This window comes from Saimiri boliviensis, chromosome 6 (assembly GCF_048565385.1).
Source record: "Saimiri boliviensis isolate mSaiBol1 chromosome 6, mSaiBol1.pri, whole genome shotgun sequence".
NCBI lineage: Eukaryota > Metazoa > Chordata > Mammalia > Primates > Cebidae > Saimiri > Saimiri boliviensis.
Genome location: NC_133454.1, coordinates 44,425,911 through 44,452,091, shown reverse-complemented (window position 1 = coordinate 44,452,091; position 26,181 = coordinate 44,425,911). Strand labels below are relative to the sequence as shown.

The following is a 26,181-nucleotide window of genomic DNA, read 5'->3' as shown; positions in this document are numbered from 1 at the left end:
ATCAAAAGATACTAACATGAGTGCGAATAAGCATTAATTTTAAAAATCCTAAAGTAGGTAACAGGTAAAGTTATCTAGGTGAGGTATTTCACACAAAAAAAGTTGGGGACTCGGGGGTAGGAGCAGGGCATGGTAGCTCATGCCAGTAATCCCAGCACTTTGGGAGGCTGAGGTGGGCAGATCATCTGAGGTCAGGAATTCCAGACCAGCATGGCCAACATGGTGAAACCCCGTCTCTACTGAAAATACAAAAATTAGCTGGCTGTGATGGCACGCACCTATAATCTCAGCTACTCCAGAGGCTGAGGCAGGAGAATCGCTTGAGCCTGGGAGGCAGAGGTTGCAGTGAGCCAAAATTGGCCACTGCACTCCGACCTGGGTGACGGAGCAAGACTCCATCTCAAAAACAAAAGAAAAGGCAATTAGAGTTTCTATTTCAACTGGAGAACCAAGAACTTTAACTCTTATTGTTTGTGCATAGTACTAAGGAATGTACACAAACTGCAAAACATTCCTTGTTTAGTATCTAAAATCCTATCAACTGCCCTAAAATGTTCCTTTTATTTAACAGACATGCAGTAATATTTTTAATTTATTACAGCAAAAAAAAAAAGTGCAGGTACATGTGTAAAGATAGAACTTCTTATAGTATAATGCAAATGTAGTCTTAGTAAACTGAATTTTACAACACTATAGATACTACCATTTACTATCTAAATTATAAAGCTCAGCCTACGTAAGTCTATCATTCAGAGTCAAGTAAATTTTTTATGCTCACATTTATAGAAAGTTCAACAATACCTTCTGAATCATAAATCAATGAGGTGAACTTCACAAAAGACAGGTTTTCCAAAAATAAACCCTACCTATGAGTTCTATACAAGCCAAAGCAAACAAAACCAAAGTGAAGGAATAAGAAATTCAGTTAATTCTCTCCCTCATTCACAAAACATTTGTAAAATTTGCACTAGTCATCGTTCCAGGCTCTGAACACACACGGATCAGTAAGGCAGTATTTTCCTTTTGTTTGATTGCCCGTGAGTATGTTTTCCCAGGAAGACAGCTCCCTACCACTCAGACATGTGTTAGGGGACAGAGAGTTGCCACATTTCTACAAGCTTTTTGGTCATAGGGGAAAACCTGTCTAGGTCCTCGCAGTTGAGAAATCTCAAAGAGGTAAAGCTGAACCCAGAGCTACACGTACAGCTTATCAAAATGTACAGAAGTAAAGCAATATGAAGGAAATTCAGGACCACAGAATTTACTGACTGAAATCTCATCCTATTGTTCATACCAAGAATAAGAGTGGAGGACTATTTTCCTGGTGAAATCATGATGGAGGCAGAAGAGCATCAGCCATGGAAGATAAGCTTTTACTCTGAATTGCCAAAAGTGCAACTTCATGCCCACTTGAATTGATCCATTAGTTCTAATACCATGAAGAAATAGCCCAGAATCCAGATCTTAAAATACACCATCAGATGAAACTGACTGACAAGGGTAACAAAAAGACTTTAGAAGAATGTTTCCAGATGTCCAAAATATTCATCGGGAAGATATTCTGATGGTCACAAGAGATGTCATTAAAGAATTTGCAGACCAAATCTTCCATCTGATGTACATTAGTGATGTACATTGTGTTGTTTGTTCTAGAGACAGAGTCTCTCTCTGTTGCTTAGGCTGGAGTGTTGTGATTCAGCCATGGCTTGCTGTAGCCCTGGTCTCCTGAGCTCAAGTGGTCCTGCACCTCAGGGAGATTACAGGTGTAAGTCACTATGCCTGGCCTGATGTACATTATTAACAAGTGAGTTATTCTTAAATACAAAGTAAAACCTCCAATCAGGCATCATCTGTTTAACGGAGGGAAAAAAAGGCTTGCAACAATTTCTTTTGTTCTTCCTTGTTTCATTTTTTTCACTCTGAGAAAAAGATACTTGCTCCATAGAGGTGCACTGTCCCAAGCAGAGGCTCCGATTCCTGCTCCCTGCATCAAGGGCACTTGGGAGACAACTTCGCTGAGTGGATACAGAATCATATTTTACGGTAGTTACTGAAATGTGGGTTAATCAATCACTCCTCAGGGACTGAGAGTTTATCAGGCCCGGGGCAAGCTGTGATGTGGTAAAACCTCTCTGGATGTAGATGAGCAGATCTGAATACGGTCTGGAGGAATTTTTGACCCTCCTTCAATAAAAACAACAACAGGAGGTATTATGTAGTGTCACTGGGGCCCTCTTAGAACCTTGTCAGTAACCCAAAGAGAACTAGGTCATCTTGTGCCCTAATATGTGCAGCTCAGTAATCATTTGGGGGTAAAATTTTTGAAACAATTATTGTAAAGTAAGTGTTTCCATGAGATAAGAAGAAGATTCCTATCTTGCATTTTTGAACTGTAGAATCAGTTCCACGTTACGCTGATGAGAGTAGTCAAAGGGAAGGAGAAAAGAAACCTGCCAATTAGTACAACCCTTTAAATGGAGATTAAAAAGGAAGATATTAACCTAAGTATGCAACAGTAAGGGAATGGTTAAATAAAAGTTAATGGCATATTAGGCAACCACTAAAAATATGTGCAAAGACACTTTAATGACATGGGGAAATATATATACCTAGGAGCATCTCATTTCTTTAAAAATGGGTATATGGGCAGAGCACAGTGGCTTAGTGCCCGTACGTAATCTCAGCACTTTGGGAGGCCAAGGTGAGAGGATCATCTAGGGCCAGGAGTTTGAGACCATCCTGGGAATACAGCAAAACCCCATCTCTATAAAAAAAAAATTTTTTAATTAGCCAGGCATGGTAGCATACACCTGCAGTCCTAGCCACTCAGGAGGCTAGGGAAGAAGGATCACTCAGGCCTGGGAGTTTGGGACTACAGTGACCCACGATCATGCCACTGCCTTCCAGCCTGTGACAGAGTTAGATCTTACTTCTAAAAAAAGAAAAATGAATAAATGTGCATATTCATACTTACAAAAAACAAAGTCGTTATCTCTAGGTGGTGGAATTATAGGTTATTTTTTTTTTCTTTATAATTTTCTGTGTTTTACTAGAGATTTTCCACCAAAAGCATTTTGCAATCTGAGTAAAAGGGTATTTTACAGGAGGTTTTTCTTGAAACCACTCTCGGAGAGACCCCTACCCTGCCTCTCGAGAACAGAGCACTCGACTTTGGCAACAGATCAACTCTGGTGCCCTGGATGTGAGATACACTAAGTCTGCACAGGAATGAGAGGAAAGAAACAAGTTAGGAAAAGGGCATGTTGTTGTTTTGTTAGAATGAGCATTTGAAGTTTTTACAGCAATTTGCCAAAGTAATTTCATGTCTATTGAATCTAAGAATAATTTTCAAATGAGCTTGTATACTGTGTGTGCTTTTCATTTATTTCATTTTTCAAGAACTTTTTTTTCCAATTTTACTGAAATTTGCATTTACTAAAATATATCCATAAGGATCATGTTTTCACTCATCTTTAACCATGCCCTTGTCACAGCATAAAATGAAAATGTAATTGTTAAATAGGAATGCTAAAGTTGAAGGATGAAATCGTTGATCTCTTCACATATATTTTCTATGTGTCCTTTCTAGGAAAGACTAAAAAGACTTAACATGTCATCTATATTTGAAGGTATAAACAGTCCAAACAAGAAAACTTAGACACTGACATTAGGTAAATAAATTGTACCTTAGTAGTTAACATTTTTTAAAAAACAAAATGTGAATTTTTACTGTTTTTATCATGGCTGTAATAGATTTTTTTAAATTAGCTATTGATTTCTAATATAGAAAGTAAAATCAAGAACCCTCCTGTTTAAAGTTAGAATACAAATTCTGAATTTATTCATATGGCAATAAAATTCTGAGTATTTTTACTTGAGTTAAAAAAAAAAGGCAGTATTTCAAGGAATTTGGAATCAAGTAGAGAACACAGGCAAATGAACAATTTTGTATGACAGGGGACATAAAGGAAAGTTAAAAGCCAGAGACAACTTTACTGTTTGAGGACATCTTACAAATCAACAGGAAAGACACTAATACTATAACAGGGAAAAATACATATAAGCAATATATGCACAGATTAAGAAAGAAATCATAACTTTCTAAATAATGTTATTAATATAAAATATTATTAATATTCATATTGGAATCAAAGAAAGAGTCAAACAAGACAGTACTTCTTACTCATTTTCAAAACAGTACAAACCTGTGAATATTCAGTGACAGTGTGAACAAATGGAAACGGACATATATAGCTAGTAGGAAAATGAACAACTGATCTCTAGGCTGGCAAAATATATAAAAAGGTTTCAAAATGTATCATATTCCCAGTCAAGTCATCACCAAAAAAAAAAACCTGCAAACCAATATCCCTTACAACAGAAAGATCCTTAACAAAAATATAAGCAAATAGAATCCTTTAATATAAAGAAATCTTGCTCAAATGGAGTTTCTCAAAGGAACTTATATTTGATTCAACATGTAGCAGGGGGAAATCAATATACCATAATCAACAGGCTAAAAGCCACCACATAATCACCTTAATGATTTTCTTAATGGTTACAGAAAAAGCATCTGACACAAGTCACAAGTCATTTTATCATAAAAACACTAAACCAGCTAGGAATAGATGGAAGCTTCTCAATGTCATAGGTAATTACAAAAAAACCTACAGCTAACATCAGATATAATGGTAAAAGACTGAATGCTTCCCCCTCAGTAAGATCAGGAACAACACAGCAACAGCTACTCTTACCACTTCTATTCTACAGATCCTAGTCAGTATAATCAAGCAAAAAGAAAAGAAAAAAGAAATATAAGGCACACAGATGATAAAGAAGAAATGAAACCATCTTTATTCACAAACCTCATAATCAGCTACAGAAGAAAATTCCAAGCAACTCCCAAAAAGCCACAAGAATTAATAGGTCAGTTTAGAATGATCAGTCTATAAAAACAAACTATTTATATATAGTGGCAACAAATAATTGGAAATTGAAATTTTAAAAATACCATTTATAATAGCATTTAAAAATATCAAATAGTAAAACATGACTCAAATATATGTACTTAAAGTTATAAAAAAGTAGTAAGAGATGACTCAAATATGTGCACTTAAAGTTACTAAGTAAAGCCTAAATAAAAAGGTATTGTACAATGTCAGTTCTCTCCAGTTAGATTTATAGATTCAACGCAACCTCAGTGAAGTCATTGGCAGGCTTTTTATACAAAGTAGCTGATTCAAAAACTTACATGAAAATGCAATGGTCTAAAAATAGTCAAAGCAATTTTAGGAAAATATATATCAGTTTATAGACTCGCAGATTTAAGACTTAGTATAAAACCATACAAATCAAAATTGGTGTTACTGGTGAAAGGACAGACATATAGAACAGGAGTCCACAAAGAGACTTACACATATATAGTCAACTGACTTTCAAAGAGTCATGATATTTCAATGGAAAAAGCATAGTTTTTTCCAAACAAGTGCTACTTGATCAATTGGATACCCATACGCATAAAAAAGTGAACCTTGACCCTTACTTAGCATGATATACAAAAATTAAGGTGAAGTAGATCCTAGCCCTAAATATAAGTGCTAAAACTATAAAACCTCTAGAAGAAAACATAGGAGAAAATCTGTGACTTTTGGTCAATCACAGATTTATCAGATAGGTCACATATACAAATATTAAAATGTGAAAAATCAGACTTCAAAATTTAAGGTATCTGTTCTTTGCCAATTAAAAGACACTTAAAATAAAAACAAGCCATAGATTGGGAGAAAATATTAGCAAAATATATCTGATAAAGGATATGTATTCAGAATATACAAAGAACTCTTAGAATTTACTAAGGCAACACAATTTTAAAAGAGAGACAAAGGTCTTGAAAACATTTCCCCAAAGAAGATATATGAATGGAAAATAAGCACATGTAGAGATGTTCAGTTATTAGGGAAATACAAATTAAAACTGCAGTAAGGTATCACTACATGCCTACTGGAATGGCTAAAATTAAAAGACTGATAATATCATATGCTGACGAGATGGGATGAAACTCAAACTCCTATACATTGCTGGCAGGAACATAAATTGGAAGAGCTGATTTTGAAAACAACTGGGGAGTTTCTCAAAGTTAAACATACACTTAACATATGTTCCCAGTAACCTTATTCCTAGAAAATAACCCCACTTGTTTCCCTGAGAAATGAAAAAATTATCTACATAAAAACTGTGTATGTTTATAATGACTTTTGTCATTACCACTAAAAAATGGAAACAACCAATGCCAATTTAAAACTTAAGAAAACCTGTGGTACATCCATACAATGAAATACTACTCAACAATTAAAAGGAACTAACTACTGGCACGTGCAATAACATTAAGCTAAATGAAAGAAGCCAGACACAAAAGGCTAAATACTATATTATCCTACTTCTACATCATTCTGAAAAGTGCAACATTACAGGGGTAGAAATCAGATCAGTGGTTGCCAGAGGTTAAGTGAAGGGTAAAGTAATTGCAAAAGGAACAAGACATGTTTTGGAGTGATGACACTTAATTGTGGTAGTAATTATGTAACACCATACATTTGTCAAAACAAACTGTCTACATTAAAAAGTTAGTTTAGATAACTGATATACAGTAAAACTTTTTTTGAAGTTTAAAAAGTTGTTTTGCTATATACATTTTTCTAATGCCAGATGAGCTAACAGTACTTAGACACATGTCCTACTTATGTGAACAATGCATGGTATTATAAAATTATATCATTCCTTCTCAATTTAATGCTTTGGTTATGTCATTTCTTAGAAAATGGCAAACATAACAGTTAATACAGTGGCTAAATTATTTAAAGCAAAAATCTAACTTTTTCTGTTTAGTTCATTGATAAAATGAGTCTTAACTGCAGACTTAAAATGATCTAATTTGAAGCAGGATGAGACAGTACAGGATTACTGAACAAGCGCATGAATATTAAAGTCAGAATACCTATCTTCAAATTCCAGCTTTACTGTTTACTACTTCTGTGCCTCACTACAGTATTATATTGTCTCTGTGCCACAGTTATTTTTTTTCTCATGACCTGTATAATGAGATAATAGTAACTACTTCTGAAGGTACTTCGAACACTAAATGAGAAAATGTTTAGAAAATGCCTAGCACAGAACACATAGTAAGTGTTCAATAAATACATCTTCCAGGTTTTTTTAATCTTTAGTTACTTAAATAAACACATTTTCTAAGTTTCATATCAAAATCTATTATGTATTTCCTACTGTGAGCCTTGGAATTTTACTCAACATTGTATAAAGAGTAAGAATCAAGCTTCACTTTTTATTCAATTCCCTTTTTAAAAGATGATTAAGAATGAAGACATAGAAAGTAGGAAGGGGAGTAAGAGAGATGGAGAAATACATTTACTGTGCACCTACAAAAGCACCCTGGAAAAGAAGTGCTTTACATAAATGGATTATTTCTTTTGTTCCTCCTAGAAGAGGGCTACAGAAAAACAAAAGATCTACATGAAAACTTGTCATAAACATTCACAAGTAGACTTTAAAAAAACTTTTCACTTACTATTTAAGATACTGGCTTGGTTCCCATAAACAAATGTTGCATTAAGAGTAAAACTTATGTTTAGAAAGATTTAAATAATTACAACTGTTCCTTATAATTTAATCAATCAGAAGCAGTATCTTAAGAATTATAATGAAGGATCCTCATGCCATAAACCAAGGAACTTCATCACCTTCCTCTGAGACTTAATCAGACTTTGGCAACTTTTAAAACACAGCATCAGAAAAGCAGTAAATAAGATTAAAGTTGTTAACCTCTTAGAGTTCTCAAAGCTATGAATACTAAGAAAATTCACTGGTCCTTATTCTGTGTTTAAATATGGAGGAAAGGAGGAAGAGTTCATTGCAAAGAAAGTCAGCCTAAGTTTCTCTTAGTTTTCACTTCCCTCAGTCCCCAAACGGCAACAACAAGCACACAGTAAGACAATATAATAGAAGACCCTCCATTAGGAGTAAACTTACCTGTAATGTTTTCTCCTCTTTAAAGTCCAATCCAAACACATTGCGCTGCTTCACCTTCAAGAAATCAGCATCATCTTCCTCATCATCTCTGTCCAGGAACTGCGTAGGAACTTCCTTGATCTTCTGTGCCTCACTGGTGTTAGGAAACGATGGAGCTTGAGATCCTTTTACTTTTGCCAGTTTCTCTTCCATTTCTTCTTCTTCTTCTTCTTCTTCTTCTTCTTCTTCTGCTTCTTCTGCTTCTTCTTCTTCTTCCTCCTCCTCCTCTTCTTCCTGTTCTTCATCACTAATATCATTAGCCAGTCTGTGCTCTCTCCCTTCAAGTCTTTTTCCACCTTTCTGAAGGATGGACATTTTCTCACTGAAGTAGGCTCTAAATTCTTCCACTTCATCATTGGTGAGGGAGGGTGCCCTTGGCTCAATTACTTTATTAGCTTCGCTCATTACCAATTCTTTGGTGGGTTGTTTCTGCATTTTCTGAAGAAATCTTACGCGTGGTGCCACAGCAAGACCAAGAGACCTTAAATATGAGAAAATGTGATAAGAGTTATCTCAACACCACTGATATGTTTATAGGTGCCATAGAAGTTTTTCAAGAGCAGAGATTTCTAGAGCTTTTTTAAAGAAAATGTTCCTGTGAGATACAACTCGATACTAACAGGTTAGCTGATCCAAGAAGTAAGGCAAAATACACTCAACACCTGTCGGAAAACATTTTAGACACCATTTTTTCTTTAAGACGGTAACATGGAATAAGCTAAAGAGCTCTGGACCAGAAACAAGATAACAGTTCAAGTACCAGACTTGCCAATTTCCAATTCAATTCTCTCAGTTTCAGCTTCCTCATAACACAGGAAAGTACCTGCCAGGACTATCTCACAGTTGCTGTAAAGATCCAATTAACTAAGTACATGAAATTACTCCATAAAATGTTAAGTACTAAATAAACCAGAGGAGACATAATCATGAATGGACAAAATACATTTCTCTACAGAAAAAGAACTGGAATGTGGTACCCATGTTCCATCCTGAAACAGGATATGGCACAATCATTGCTGTAAAAATGGATTTTATAAACCAAACACCAAAGAGAAAAAAAAAATCTTATTTTCTCCATCTAAGGTCAAGATTCAATTTAATATCATATCTTTCCCAGCTTGGGTCAAAGCTAATAGTTTTCACTAAGTTCTCACTGATCAACTGGAAATCTAAAAACAAGGATTGCTCTGAATAAACAGTAACACCATAACATGGATCCACTGCTCTTTTCCTATCTGACATGGTTCAAATAAACTGAGAGATGTAATGTTGAGAAGCATGGATTCAGAAATAAGATTGCTGAGGTTCAGAATGTGGCTGTCATTTACTAGCTGTGAGAACTCATGATTTAATCTTTCTATACCACAGCTTTTCCATGTGCAAAACAGGATGCTAAGAGTACCTACCTCACAGGGTTGTTGTAAGAATAAATTAGTTGATAGATGTTAATGTGCTTAAAACTAGTGCCTGGCATATAGGCAATTAATGAGAACTTGATGTCATCACCTTCACCACTGTTAGGGTTAGAATCACAAACTCATCCAGAGGATTTCTCTCAAATGTATTACACTTACATTTTTATGTCTCTCTCAGCTACTAAAACTGAGTTTCTTGAAGGTAGCAGTACATATTATATAACTACAATTTAACATCTAATACAATGACCTGTACGTATTAGGTATTCAAAACATGTTTTTTTAGTAAAATTTTTAAAACCTTTAATATATCTTATACACATACCACTGCTTTAAATATCAAAGGCTTCTAAAGGAAACTGCATATCTCAAGGAAACTACACAGCTAAATATCTATAAAAATTAAAATACCAAATTCAATTATACTAAAATTTATTCTCAAGTTAATTTTCTGCCTTCTCTAAGCACCACAAAAAGCAAAAGTGTTCAACTATCAACAGATAAAATGTACTGGAATCTATTGCACCAAATTCTTCCCTAAATATGGCTGACAGTGTTAAAGACCTGTGCCTTTCCTGTCTGCTAATATTCCAAGTAAGTCAAATCAGAAAACCAGGATAAAAATTCCCAGGGAGCCAAAAGTCAGCTAATAGCCTAAGCCATGGATCATATTCAGAAATAATAAAACTAGGAACTGGTATATAAACATGAGCAAGCAACGTGTTATCCATGGCACATGGTTTTCCACCTATCACTCAATGGGAAAGTCAGCAGCCCTGGACTGCTATAAAGCAATTTAAAAGATTCAAAAATAGAACAACTGACCTATCACCTGTTATGGTAAACATATAATCTAACAAAGAATAGAAAACAGCAGCTCACTCAGATACATTTGTAGTTAGACCCAGTTTAAAGGTAAAGGCACTCAAATGCCTAAGAACAAGCCAAACAAACCACCCTTGCCTTGTAATCACATATTTCACCACTGTCTGGGAAATTTTATGCTGATATTCAAAGTATGATTATCTCAAGGGTGCTTCTATAAGATTTTGTCAGTGTTTTTACCACTCCCACAGGTAGGATCCCACTGAAGAATAAACATTCCTCATTTATAAGTCAAAAGGTTAAAAAACAAAACCTGGTCAGGCGCAGAGGCTCACACCTGTAATATCAGCACTTTGAAAGGCTGAGGCAGGGAGGATTACTTGAGCCCAAGAGTTTGAAACCAGCCTGGGCAACATGGCGAAACCCTGTCTCTACAAAAAATACAGAAAACTAGCCAGGCATGGTAGCATGCACCTGTAGTCCCAGTGACTCAGGAGGCTGAGATGGGAAGATCACCTAAGCCCAGGAGGTCAAGGATGCAGTGAGCCATGATCACTCCTCTGCACCCTGGCCTGGGTGACAGAGAAAGACCCTGTTTCCTCCCCCAAAAAAATCCCTCAAATACTAAGCCAAAACAAAACCAACCATTCTGTTTCATACAATAGTAACCTCGGTTACTAAAAACGGACATCGTGCCATAGTAACCATGAGCACCTATAAGAAACACCAAGACGGAAGGAATATTCATTCAGGCAGTAAGCAACCTAACATAAGAAGAACCAGCAAAGAGACACATATCCAAAGCATAAAATGTCTATGGTAATCCAGGCAAGGGTTTCAGAGAAGAAGAGAAAACTTAAGACATTTAGAGATTTTAAATAATGCTTATTGGTTGCTCTCCATCTCCTTTAAAATCAAACTATAGGAAACAGCCAATGTCACTCTAAGGAATTTATACTTACAAATAACAAACTGCTCCCTGATAACAAGAAGTGAACACTGAACTAATTTCCTGCCAAGTCTTGATTTCATTTTCTTCACTGCAGATCTTTAACAAACAGATTCTTTTAACTTAAGACAGAGCAGTTTAAACTAAAAATCTCAGAGAACAGATTTCAAACAAATTCCCTCTGGCCAGGTGTAGTGGCTGTACACCTGTGATCCTAGCACTTAAGGAAGTTGATGTGGGTGGAATGCTTGAGCCCAGAAGTTTGAGACCAACCTGAACAACATAGCAAGACCCCATCTCTAAATTAATTAATTAATTCCCTCTAACTTTGAAAATTCACTATTATAACTGTATTAGGAATACTTACAGGGCATATTCAGGTATAGGTAACTTGCTCACATCAAATACTTCTTTATTCTTCATCAGATACACCGATCGTATATAGGAGACGAAACACTGAATTGAGAGGTTGAAAAGTACAATATGATAGAAATTAAAAGTGAGTTTAGACCAAAACATAAGAAAATTAACCAATGAGATAAATTCAATAGCATTGAAAAACCACAAAATAGTTCAGTATGTCTCCATTCCATATATACATGAAAATATACCTTTTAGAACTGTAATATCAGAAAAAACTTTGCATTTGATTTCAAGCCAACCTAACACAGAATATCATCTTTCCAAAAAGCCACTTTAAAAGTTAGTATAATTCCGTTACAATAAAGCACACAATGAGGAAAATATAGGCTTTAGAATAATATAGATTTGGAATCTATTCAGAGCTCAAAATCTTAACTCCCAGAGCAAATTTCTTGTTTCTCTACATGTCAGTATCCTCATCTATCTAAAATGATATACTTAGAATTATGAGAATAAAATTTTTTAAACACACGTAGATACCTAGTGTATTTTCTGAAATACACTAATAAATTCTAGTTATTCATAATATTTTTTATTGTGTCAAAAGATAAGTTTTTCCAATTACATAAAATGGGACATATTGAGATTTACTAAAATCATGACAGTAAAAGCTTTATTGCTAAAGCTTTTCCTTTTTATGATTTCAACTAATTCATCATTAACTTGGAATATTTTCTGTTTCTGTTTAAAAAAAAAAAAAAAAAAAAAAAAACTATCCTCATACTAGAGTTACACAAACCAGAATATAAACAGGGTCCTTCCTGATCCTTTGTCAGTTTGTCAAATAAACAGATAACAAAACACACCTAGGTAATTTTTTATTTTTAAGTAGACTTTTGACACATATATTTAGTTCCTATTTCCATACTTCCTAAACTTCACATTTTATCTAGCACCAATTTAAAGATAATTTTTCTACTACAATCATCCACAAGCAATCACCTCAGTTGCTTATCACTTTTGTTCTATCCAGATTAGAATCAAAACCTAGAAAATCACTTCTATGAAACTAGATAGCTTGCCGCTGCTGGCAACACAATTAGCCGTTCTGCTAAACCATGCGTGACACCCAATAAATCACATCATTTATTTCAATGTGCTTTTCTATAATCTGTGTTCTGGAAGACTCATCCATTGTATGCACAAACCAATGAAACAACATCTTTACAATGTTTCATATTTTCTGATAGATAACTGAATGACCTCCTAGGCATGCAGTAAGTCACTACACACCAAAATTAATCTATTATGTTTAAATGTGTATACTGCTTCCAAAGCTCCTAGAAGATTTTAATTGCAAGTTTAAAGGATGTTTGCTAGACGCAACATTCACACGTTTGCATGCCCAAAATTTTTAAGAATAAAGAATATCAATTTGTTCAAAGATTCTTTTCACTGGATCTCAGGCAAAGTGAACTTATCCAGCTTGGTATAGCTTACCATTGGATTCTCTCAGACTTTGGAATTAATTTCTCCTAACACAGTAGGTCTCAAGAAAGTCAGACCTGGATTTAAGTCTCAGGTCTTCCACTTATTAACTATGTTACCCTAGATAGTTTTGTGGGGTTTTTGTGGGGGAGGGGGCTTGGGGGTTTTTTTGTGGTTTGTTTTTTTGTTTTTGTTTTTGAGACGGAGTCTCACTCTGTAGCCCAGGCTACAGTACAGTGGCACAATCTCGGCTCATGGCTCACTACAATTTCTGCTTCCAGGGCTCAAGCAATTCTCATGCTTCAGCCACCCAAGTGGCTGGGATTATAGGCATGTACCACCACCAACCAGCTAATTTATTATTATCATTATTATTATTTATTTTTAGTAGAGACAGGGTTTTACCATGTTGGCCCGGTTGGTCTCAAACTCCTGGCCTCAAGGGATCTGACCACCTCAGCCTTCCAGAGTGCGGGGATTACTGGCGTGAGCCACTGCACCCAACCACTCTAGATATTTTTTAACTTTCAAGCTAGCATTTACTCATTTGTACAGTCAAATCAATACCACCTACCTCATTGGTTGTTGAGAAGATTAGGTAACAATATATGTAAAAGTCTTGTCATAACTAAGTACCTGGTATACAGTAAGCACTCAAATTTTAGCCTCATCATTAATGTTATTCTAAGCACACCAATGATAATTTGCTAAAATATAAAATAAGTTAGCAAAATATTTAAGATCTGTTCTTTAAATAAAACTTACTTCTGCCTGGGTGCAGTGGCTTATATTTGTAATCCCAGCACTTTGGGAGGCTGAGGCAGGTGGATCACTTGAGGCCAGGAGTTCAAGACCAGCTTGGCCAGCATGGTGAAGCCCTATCTCTACTAAAAATACAAAAAGTTAGCCGGGTGTGGTGGCAGGCACCTGTAATCCCAGCTACTTGGGAGGCTGAGGCAGGAGAATCACTTGAACCTGGGAGGCAGAGGTTGCAGTGAGCCAAGATCATGCCACTGCACTCCAGCCTGGGCAATAAGAGCTAAACTGTCTCAAAACAAACAAACAAGCAAACAAAAAACTTATTTGCCAGGAATAAGTTTCAAAATTACCACATAAAAGCCTACATACTTAATGGTTTTCTGCTCAGGTTATTCTATCAACTTAGGGTGACCTTTCTCAGGCTGGAGTGCAGTGGTGCAATCTCAGCTCACTGCAACCTCCACCTCCGAGTTTCAGGCAATTCTTCTGCCTCAGCCTCCCAAGTAGCTGGGACTACAGGCGCATGCCACCACACTGAGCTAATTTTTGTATTTTTAGTAGAGAAGGGGTTTCACCATGTTGGCCAGGATGGTCCCGATCTCTTCACCTCATGATCCACCCACCTTGGCCTCCCAAAGTGATGGGATTAGAGGTGTGAGCCACCGTGCCTGGCCAGACTGATCTTTCTGTAACTCTTCCTTTATTTTCTTCCTCCCACTTCATCTATCTACTGAATGCAACCTCTGAATCCCTATTATTGGGCTCATTGTTGATATGCTATTGGAGATGCAAAGATCTTGTAAATGCAATAAAAGACAGTAAATGACAGGTGAAAATGAGAGGGACTCAAGTTAAAAAGTACAATTAAAAATATTTTCACATCTTCCTTTACCAAAGAATGTATTGTGGGCTATTCTAAAAACTAAAAAAAAAAAAAAATTTAAACAGATTTCTCACCATACCTATGCTAGTCAGCTTAATTTAGCAACTATACAATGTGTATTTCAAAACATGTTACATACCAGAAATATAATTTTTCAATTAAGAAAAATAAAACTAAATATTGACTTCCTTATATATTTGCTAATCAAGAGTTCTAAGTCCAGAAAAGTAATTGGGGAACATTAAGTCATATACAAGTCAGAGACTGAGAAGGATTTGTAAACTTTCCAGTAAAAATCTCATTCCTAAAGATAATACAGCTAGAGTTCTATACTTTCTAAAAATTTAATCTAATGTTGAAAGATACTAATCTCACAGTCAAGAAAGTACAATCAGGAGTAATAGCAACTTTACTAAAGAAATAAAAAGTTGGCCGGGCGCGGTGGCTTAAGCCTGTAATCCCAGCACTTTGGGAGGCCGAGGCAGGTGGATCACGAGGTCGAGAGATCGAGACCATCCTGGTCAACATGGTGAAACCCCGTCTCTACTAAAAACACAAAAAACTTGCTGGGCGTGGTGGCGCATGCCTGTAATCCCAGCTACTTAGGAGGTTGAGGCAGGAGAATTGCCTGAGCCCAGGAGGCGGAGGTTGCAGTGAGCCGAGATCGTGCCATTGCACTCCAGCCTGGGTAACAAGAGCGAAACTCTGTCTCAAAAAAAAAAAAAAGAAATAAAAAGTTATTAACATTATCAAGTATTAGAAATCAGGCCACTGTGCATGCAAAACATCTGATTTAAGAGGACTTTCCATATGTCTTTGACAACACTAAAGATGATTTTCCCAATCTATATATAAAAATATTTTTCAAAATTTTGAATAAGCTAGACTGGTCGGGCATAGTAGTGGCTCACACCTGTAATCCCAGCACTTTGGGAGGCCAAGGCAGGCGGATGACCTGAGCTCAGGAGTTCCAGCCCACTCTGGGCAACATGGTGAAACCCCTTCTCTACTAAAATACAAACAATAAGTCAGGCATGGTGATGGCTCACACCTGTAGTTCCAGCTACCCAGGAAACTGAGGCACAAGAATCACTTGAGCCCAAGTGGCGAAGGTTGTAGTGAACCAAGATCGTGCCACTGCACTCCAGCTTGGGCTACAGAGCAACTCTGTCTCAAAAAAAAAAAAAAAATTTCTGGCAAAAAAAAAACAATAACCTAGATATATCTATCAGCAAATTACACTTCTCGACTATCTGAGGCATAAACATGGAACCTAGAAGTAGCAGAAAAAGATAAACTTTACTATTTTTCCATTTGATGAAGGTATCCAATTCAAAAATGACTTACCCTTTGAGCTCTTTCTTTTAAATCTTGATCTTGAGCTAAAAAAGATTCCAATTTTTTCTGGACATCTATAAGTTTTTCTGGATTGATTCTTTGTAACAAAAAGATAAAGGTTAAAATAAAGTATTTCAATTTTGGAGACTAAAAATAGCACCATTTTCCAATTTTCCTCAGTATTTTTAAAGGTATAACTATTTCTCAACTATGAATCAGATTAGACAGACATTAAACTACATATAAGCTTGACTTTCTTGCCTATTATGAGTAACACAGGAGAAAAGAAATGAAGAAATGACACATCAGATGCTTTCTCTAAACATCTCATGCTGAGTGAGATACTTAGATTAACACCACAATTAGCACTGGCTGCTTCTTAACTCAGCAGATAGAAAGTAGTCTATCTGTTTAGAGATCCATTCTATATGAAATGGAATAGATGAAATCTAATGTTTTTTTTAAAGCAGTCTCACTCTGTTCCCTCAGTGAGGCTGCAGTGTAGTGGTGCAATCACAGCCTGCTGTAACCTTGAACTCCTGGGCTCAAGTGACTTCCCATCTCAGCTTCTCATGTAACTAGGACTACAGGCTTGCATCAACATGCCCAGCTAGTCTGTTTGCTTCTTCTTTTGTAGAGACAGGGTTTCAATGTGTTGCCCAGGCTGGTCTGGAACTCCTGGCCTCAAGCAATCCTTCTGCCTTGGATTCCCAAAGTGCTGAGTTACTGGTGTGAGCCACCATGCCTAACCCTAATATCATTTTGATAAATATTTCTGTTTCAAACATCATAAAACCAATTTCAAGTAATAAACAAGAAGCCAAAGACTGCAGTGATTCCCTTATTTAGAAATTAGGCATATTATGACAGAGATGAATATCTAATTCTGCCCAGATAAGCTACAGGCAAGAAAAATCTTAGAGGTCTAGGTTTCACAAAAGCAACCCCATTGTTTCCCTGATGTTAGGCTGAACCACGTTGTTTCTGCAAAGCCATGATGGTGATAGGTGGTGGTAGATGAGCTAGACTTTACCTATTTTTATTATTAAAAATTTCAAAATATACAAAAAGAGACTTTCACTCGGCCTCAACAATTACCAAATCACAACCAATTTTGTCTCTTCTGTATCTTCAACCCTCCTCCCCTAATCTAACCACTCTCAAAATTATTTTGGGCAAATACAAGTAAGATTCTGATGGATTCCACTGACTGTGAATCTACACATCTTTAGTGACAAGAGAGCACAACTCTCTAAAATGGAGAGACAACCTCAAAAGTAATTCCACCCAAGAGGTTTAATTCTTTCAATCATCAGTGCTTCCTGAAGTTAACAAGTTCTCCCTTTCCAGCTCATTTTCTCCACTAACAGTCTTTGGGAAAAGGCTGTTTAAAAAGTTTTTTTAGGGGAAAAAAAAAAAAAAAAGACTTCTGATATCCAGTACCCTACGGATGCAGCTTGGAAGTCATCAGTCCATCATAACCATTATAACAAGTAAAAAGCTGAACAGACTGGGGGGAAAAAAAATCAACAACTCTTCTTTTATCCGTGATAGAGATGGAGGACACAGGACAAACCACAGTCCCTAACACAGGAAAGAGAGCACAGGGAGTCACAGCCTACTTGAGCTGAGCCATGAGCAGAAACAACAGGTGGAGTCAGTGCCTGGGTGGGAGAACCTCAACTGTAATTGATAAAACCTTCTGGAGCCTCGGTGTGGACAAGTCTGAGAAATAAAAACTCCAGGCAGACCCATTCATAGGGCAGCCCCATATTCATGAGTTTTATCCCAGGAGCTCAACCAAGTTCTCACAGTAAATATCAGAAAAAAATCCCTCATGCTTTCAGCAAAACAAGGAGAAACTGAACCATTTTGAAATATGCCTGAGCACTCTGTTCTTAACTAGTTTCTTGAGGGCAGGCCTTGTTAATGAAAGCCAAGCCTCTTAGGGTTTTCACAGAGCCTAGGTGACCTGGACAGAGGGAAACAGCCAAGTCTAGCCATCCTTTCCCACTTAAGTTGGGGTGGTGGGAAGGCAGAGACAGAGAATAATTTGTAAAGTTCCCAGTCCAGAGGCACAGGCTCACTAAAAGACTGATGCCTACTATAGGTCTTAAAAATGCTTCCTCCACAGCCCCCACCCCTTAACACCTTACCACAACAGCAATAACATCACTAAAGCCTATTTACAGGAGTTCCTTTTATAACACCTGGCACATCATATCTATCATGAAAAAAATTACAAGGCATACTAAAAGCAAAAAACATAATTTGAAGAGATAGAGCAAGCATCATAACCAGACATGGCAGGGATGTTGGAAGTATTAGACCAGAAATTTAATTTAAAATAACAATGACTCAAATGCTAAGGATTCTAATGGATAAAACAGGTAACATGCACAGATGGGCAACGTAATTCAGAAAGATGGACAACCTAAGAAAGAATCAAAAAGAAATGTGTGAGAACAAAAATAACTGCAACAGAAATGACTGATGCCTTTGATGGATTTATTACTAGATTTGACACAGCTGAGGAAACAATCTCTGAACTTGATAAAAACCTCCAAAGCTGACTGAAAACAACACAACAGAACTCCAAGGACTATAAGACAATTAGGAAAAGTGAACATGCACATGATGGGAGTATCAGAAGGAGAAGAGAAACAGAAGCAATGCTTGAAACAGTAATGACTCAGAATTTCCTCCAAATTAATGTCAGACACCAAACCACAGATCCAAGAGCTTGGAAAGCTGAAAGGACGATAAAAGCCAAAGTAAGGAATGGGTGGGGAAGAGAGAGATACTAAGGCTATAACTAGGCATATCATTGTCAAACTACAAAAAGTTAAATATTTGTTTAATCCTGAAAGAAGTGGGCAGGGGGTACCTTACCTATAGAAGAACAAAGATAGGAATTACACCTGATTTCTCAGACACCATGCAAGCAAGGAGAGGTGGAATGAAATATTTAAAGTGTTGAAAGAGAAAAACCGGCCGGGCGCGGTGGCTCAATCCTGTAATCCCAGCACTTTGGGAGGCCGAGGCGGGTAGATCACGAAGTCGAGAGATCGAGACCATCCTGGTCAACATGGTGAAACCCCGTCTCTACTAAAAATACAAAAAAACTAGCTGGGCGTGGTGGCGCGTGCCTGTAATCCCAGCTACTCAGGAGGCTGAGGCAGGAGAATTGCCTGAGCCCAGGAGGTGGAGGTTGCGGTGAGCCAAGATCGCGCCATTGCACTCCAGCCTGGGTAACAAGAGCGAAACTCCGTCTCAAAAAAAAAAAAGAAAGAGAAAAACCACCAACCTAGAACTCTGTAACCCACAAAACCATCCCTCAAAAGAGAAACACTTTTTCAGACAAAAATTGACAAAACTTATCGCCAGAATTGCCTTGCAAAACATGTTTAACAGTTCTTTAGAGAAAAAAAAAAAAACCTAAGTCAGAAACTCAGATCTTCATAACAAAGGAAGAGTACAACAAAGGAATAAGTGACAGTAAATTAAGGTTTTTCTTATTTTTAATCTAAGTTTTTCTCAAAATAATAGCTCCAGCGTGTTTAATTATGTATGTTTATGTATACATCTTATGTATATATGCTTATGTATGCTTTACATAAGTGAAATGAATGACATCAGTGATATGAGGGACAGGAGGGAGAAATCACAATTAGGTTATAAGGTACTCACACTACCTGTAAAGTGCTGTAGCATTATGTCATTATTTCAAAATGGGCTTGGATTACTTGTAAATGTATATTGCAAAAACATTAGAGCAACCACTAAAAAAAAGTGAAAAAGAACAAACTGGTATGCTAAGGGGAGAAAACAATCTTCTGATTCTCAGATACAGTAAGAGAGGAGACAAACGTAAGAAGAAAGAACAAGGGCAACAAACAGAAAACAGTAGCAAATAATTAGCTATTCATCCAACTATATCAATAACCACTTTCAACAGCAATAGCCAAAATGCATCAATTAAAAGAGATGTTGTCAGAGTGGATCAAAAAACAAGACCCAACTATATGTTGTCTACAATAAAACAACTTTCAATATGAAGATACATAAATTAATAAAAGTGGTTTGATAAAAATATATCATGCTAACACTAATGAAAAGAAAGCAAAAATAGCTATACTAATGTCAGACAGAGCAGACTTCCAAGCAAGGAACTTATGAGGGATAAATGGCATGACATAATGATAAAGAAGTCAATTCTCCAAAAAGGCAACAATCCTTAATGTATAGGCTCCTAACAATAGAGCATCAAACTATGTGAGGAAAATAGTGATAGAACTGCATCCAGAAAGATGAATTCACTGTTATAATCGAGACTTCAAAACCTTTCTATCAGAAATAGACAAATCCAGCAGGCAGAAAGTCAGTAAGAACATAGTTGAACTCAACAATACCATCAATCAACTGGACTCAATAGACATCTAGAGGTTACTTTATCCAACAACATAATACACATCTTCTCAAGCTCACATGGAACATTCACCAAAATAAAACATTCTGGTCCATAAAACATGTCTTAGCAAAATTAAAAGAATATGAATCATACAATATCTTCTTTCAGACCACAATGGAATTAAACTAGAAATAGGGCAGGCACGATGGCTCATACCTGTAATCACAGCATTTTGGGAGGCTGAGGAGGGCAGATCACCTGGGGTCAGGAATTCAAGACCAGCCTGCCCAACATGGTGAAACCCCATCTCTACTAAAAATACAAAAATTAGCCAGGCATGGTGGCACACACCTCTAATCCCAGGTACTGGAAGGCTGAGGCAGGAGAATCACTTGAATCCAGAAGGTGGAGGTTACAGTGAGCCGAGATCATGCCACTTCACTCCAGACTGGGCAACACAGCAAGACTCTGTCTCAAAAAAATAAACTAGAAATAACAGAAAGGTAACTAGAAAATTCTAAAATAGATGGAGATTAAACACACTTCTAACACAAGTCAAAACAAAATCAAAATATTTTAAAATTTCTCATTAATAAAAATGAAAATTACTTACAAAATTTGTGGAACACAACAAAAACAATACTTAGAGGGAAATTTATACCACTGAATGCATATACAGTCATGAGTCACATAATGATGTGTCAGTCAGTGATGGACTGCATATACAACAGTGGTCCCATTAGGCTGTAATGAAAGCCAGGAGCAGTGGCTCACACCTGTAATGCTAGCATTTTGGGAGTCCAAGGACTGCTTCAGCTCAGGAGTGCAAAGATCTTCCTCAGCAACACAGTAAGACCTTGTCTCTAATAATAATCAAAAAAATTAGCCAGGCATGGTGGCACAGGACTGTAATCCTAGCTACTCAGGAGGATCACTTAAGCCTGGGAGACTAAGGCTGCAGCATGCTAGTGAAGCTGAAAAATTCCTATCACCTAGTGATGTCGCAGCCATCTTCACATTGTAGGGCAACACATTACTCACGTGTTTATGGTGATGCTGGTGTAAGCAAACACACTGCACTGCGAGATAAATAAAAGTATGGCACTTACAATTAGGTGAGGTACGTAATACTTGAAAATGATAAATAACTGTTAACTGATTTATTCACTATACTTTTTATTATTTTACAGTGTTTTCCTTCTACTTATAAAAATACCCTCAGGCAGGTCCTTCAGGAAGTACTGCAGAAGGAGGCACCATCATCATAAATGATGACAGCTCCATGCGTGTTATTGCCCCTGAAGGCTTTCTAGTGAGATGATGTGGAAATGAAAGACAGTGATATTAATGATCCTGACCCTGTGTAGGCCTAGCCTCATGTGTTTGTGTCTCTATTTTTAACAAAAAAAAAAAAAAACTTTTAAAGGAAAAAAAATATTTTTAACCAAAAAAACCTTGTAGAGTAAGGATAAAAAAAACATTTTTGTATAGCTGTATAATGTGTGTTTTAAGCTCAGTATAATCACAAAAGAATCAAGAAGCTAAACTAAAAGTTTATAAAGTAAAAGAAGTTACAGCAAGGTAAGGTTAATTACTGAAAAAAAAAATAGTTTAGTATAGCCCACGTGTACATGTTTACCAAGTCTACAGCTGTATACAGTAAAGTGCTAACCCTTCATATTCACACACCACTCACTGACATCCGAGCAACTTCTAGTCCTGCAAGCACTATAGTTAGTGCCCTATGCAGGTATGCTTTTTATCTTTTATACTGTATTTTTACTGTACCTTTTCTACATTTAGATACGTTTAGATACACAAATACCTACCATTGTGTTATAATCGCATGTACAATATTCATGCTGAACAGGTTTGTAGCCTAAATGCAATAGGCTAGGCTACACCATATAGCCTAGGTGTACAGTAAGCTATACCATCCAGGTTTGTGTAAGTGTACTCAATGATGTTTATACAAGGATAAAATTAATGATGCACTTCTCAGAACTTATTCCCATCATTAAGCAACACATGACTGTATTAGAAAGAAAATATCTGAAAATCAATCATCTACAGTTCCAACTTGGGAAACAGAAAAGGGGTAAATTAAATCAAGAGCAAGCAGAAGAAAGAACTAGAGCAGAAATGACTGAAGTTGAAAACAGGAAATCAATAAAGGGAAAAAAGTTAAACCAAGAGCTGGTTCTTTGAAAAGAACAACTAAAAAAATTCATAAGCCTATAACCATAATAAGAAAACAAAAGGACACAAGTTATTTTCAGAAATGAAAGAAGAAACTTCATTACAAATCTCATGGAGAGTAGGATAAAAAGAGTATTATGAACACCTCTATGCCCACAGATAACCTAGATGAAGAAGACCAATTCCTTGAATGACAAAATCTGCCAAAATTCATATAAGAAATAAACACTCTCAATAGCCTATCTATTAAAGAAATTGAATCAGTACTTCATAACCTTTCAAAACAGAAATTACCAAGCCCAAATGGGCTTGCCTATAAATTCTACCAAACATTTAAAAAAGAATACCAATTTCCTAACATCTCTATCAGAAGACAGAAGCAGCGGGAATACTTCCTAACTCATTCTACGAGGCCAACATCACTTTAACACCAAAATCAGACACAAACATTACAGGGGAGAAAAAAAAAAACTACAGACTAATCACTTATAATGATAGACGCAAAAGTCCTCAACAAATACAAAAACCTACTACTAATATCATACTTCATGGTAAGAAAGTGGAAGCTCTCCTGCTAAGATCAGGAAAAAAGCAAAGACATCCCCTCTCACCACTGCTGTCCAACATCACTCTAGTATTCCTAATTAAGGCAATAAGACAAGAAAAGGAAATCAAAGGCATACTGATTGAGAAAGAAGAAATAGAACTGACTTTGTTCACAAATGACATGATCATCTATGTAGGAAATCAAAAAGAATGAACAAAGAAACTACTAGACTAATAAGCAATTATAGAAAAACTACAAGATTGAAAGTTAATATACAAAAGTTAATCACTTTCCTGTTTTTATCACAAATGAAAAAAGGAAAATCAGTACAAACCCCACAGACATTAAAAGGATAAAAAGAATACTATGAACAACTTTAGGAGGCCAAGGCAGGCAGACTGCTTGAGGCTAGGAGTTCAAGACCAGCCTGGCCAACATAGCAAGACTTCATCTCTACTAAAAATACAAAAACTAGCCAGGCATGGTAGCACATGCCTGTAATTCGAGCTTTGGGAGGCTGAGAATTGCTTGAACCCAGGAGGCAGAGGTTGCAGTAAGCCAAGATTGCACCTGCAAAGCGAGACTCTGCCCCTCCTCCCCCCAAAAGAAGTAATACTATGAACATCAATTTACCAGCAATAAAGAAGTGGAATTTGAAACTAAAAACAACACCATTTACATTATTAGCACTCCCAAAAATGAAACACTTAGGTATAAATCTAACAAAATATTAGCAAATTAAATCTAACAAGGTATAAAAATAGTTATAAATCACAACCAAGTGAGATTTATCCCAGGAATGCAAGGCTGGTTTAACATTCACAAAGAAAAAAAATCTCATGATCTCAACATTTTTTTTTTAATATTTTTTTTTTTTTTACAAATTCCAATACCCACTCATGATCTTTTTTTTTTAAACTCAGTAAACTAGGAATAGGGGACAATTTCCTCACCTTGGTAAAGAATATCTGCAAATGCTGACAAGGATGTGGAGCAACAGAAATTCATTCATTGCTAGCAGGAATTCAAAATGGTGTAGCCACTTTGGAAGACAGTTTGGCAGTTTCTTACTAAACCAAACATATTCTTACCATCTGGCCCAGCAATCATGCTCCTTGGTAATATTTATCCAAAAGAGTTTAAAACTTATGTGTACATTAAATCCTTCACATGGATGTTTTTAGCAGCTTTATTCATAATTGCCACAACTTGGAAGCAATTAAGATGTCCTTTAGACCTTTGAAAGCCAAACGTTAATCCAACATCCACTAGTTGTAAGACCTAAGTATGATTAAGGGAACTGCTGAGAACAATCTAATTGTGGTTATTTCATTTTAATATTACTGATAGGGTTTTACATATTTTTATTACGAGAGTGAAAAGATCCTTTCTCTTCTTGATCTATCTTTAACCCTCTGTTTAGTAACCTATAAATGACACATTCTTTATATGGTACCTTATTCTCCCTGACCCCTCAGAATTCAGACAACTTACTAGCTTTTATGGCAATGTGGTTATTTGCATAAAATCAATACAAATCTGTCATTCTTGTAGCCAGGCTATAGTTGAATTGATTATATAAACAAGGTCAAAACAAAATTTAAAAATATATCTTCAGTAGATGAATAAAAACTGTTGCATCCAGACAATGAAATGTTATGCAGTACTAAAAGGAAATGTACTATGAAGCCATGAAAAGACATGGAGGAACCTTAAATGCATACTACTTAGTGAAAGAGGCCAATATGAAAAGGCTAGGTACTGTATAATTCCAACTATAATATATGACATTCTGGAAAGATAACTATGGAGACAGTAAAAAGATCAGTAGTTGTCAGAGGTTCAGGGGGATGGGAGAGGAAAAAATAAGCAGAACACAGGATTTTTAGAGCAGTGAAAATGCCATATGATATTAAAATCCTAGATATGCATCATTACACATTTGTGCAAACCCACAAAATGGACACCACACCATAGTGTAAACTATGGACTTTGGTAAGAAAACGTCAACACCAATTAGTCAATTGTAGTAGATATCTTCTGGTGGGGAATCAACATAATGGCAGAGGCTATGCATGTTTAGGGAATGGGGTACTCTATATCTTCCTCTCAATTTTTCTGTGAAACTAAAACTGTTGTAAAAAGAGCCTTTTTATAAAAGTCAAACCAGGCAGTTGAATAAATTAGGAGGAGGAGGGAATTAGGTGCACATAATTAAGCATAACAATTTCATGCCCTCATTTTCCTAAAAACATAAAGACAACAAGTAGCTCTTACTTGATTTCCTTCACAGGTACTTTCTTCTGAAGAAGTTGTTGCACCATAGCTTTTTCTGAGGGAAGCAAAATTAATAAAGCTTCACCATCCTCTTTGTACCTAAACAAAAAGAAACAAAATCTTTAATACATCAATGCAATCTGCATTTTACATTTTAGCAGTGTGATGAACAGTTAAACATGAAAACAAGTTCATCTAACCAGTAAATGTCAGAGACTGGCTTTTAATCTCTGATAACAGAAAACTAGGGCTCTGAACACCTCCTATCATTTTCATCACTAGTTATTCCTAGTGACTTTTAAGCTGTTCCACGGAAGATGATCTAAATTCTAAGAAATCAATTAAAGAGATTTTCTTAAATAGCTCTCTACCCATATAACAAGGAGACAATTTCTCACTCAAGCCACTAGAGGATCATAATGAAGTTAATCTTTTAATAAACATGGTACCCAATATATACTTTAAAAAAAAAATTCAACTTCTCTTCCTGGGAACTTTATTTACACCTTGGAAGTAAAATTGTTTAGAAGCATTAGTTATAAGAAACAGATCTGTTCAAGTAAAACACTTGCCTCCAATCCATGTTACTTCTCTTCCCTCACCTAGTAAAATCTTATTTCATGCTGTATCTTCAGAAATTTGTAC

The 26,181-nt window shown here is 36.2% G+C and overlaps 1 protein-coding gene across 1 annotated transcript in view; it reads right to left on the bottom strand.

Moving 5' to 3' along the window:
* The window catches only part of DDX10 (DEAD-box helicase 10), a 791,862-nt gene that overhangs the window by 722,602 nt on the left and 43,079 nt on the right, over nt 1–26,181 (bottom strand). Inside the window, exons 10-13 of the mRNA XM_074400547.1 lie at nt 25,537–25,635; nt 16,112–16,199; nt 11,639–11,727; nt 8,044–8,563 (exon numbers count right to left, since the gene is read on the bottom strand). Of these exons, the coding sequence (XP_074256648.1) occupies nt 8,044–8,563; nt 11,639–11,727; nt 16,112–16,199; nt 25,537–25,635 (796 nt within the window). The remainder of the gene's footprint in view (nt 1–8,043; nt 8,564–11,638; nt 11,728–16,111; nt 16,200–25,536; nt 25,636–26,181) is intronic.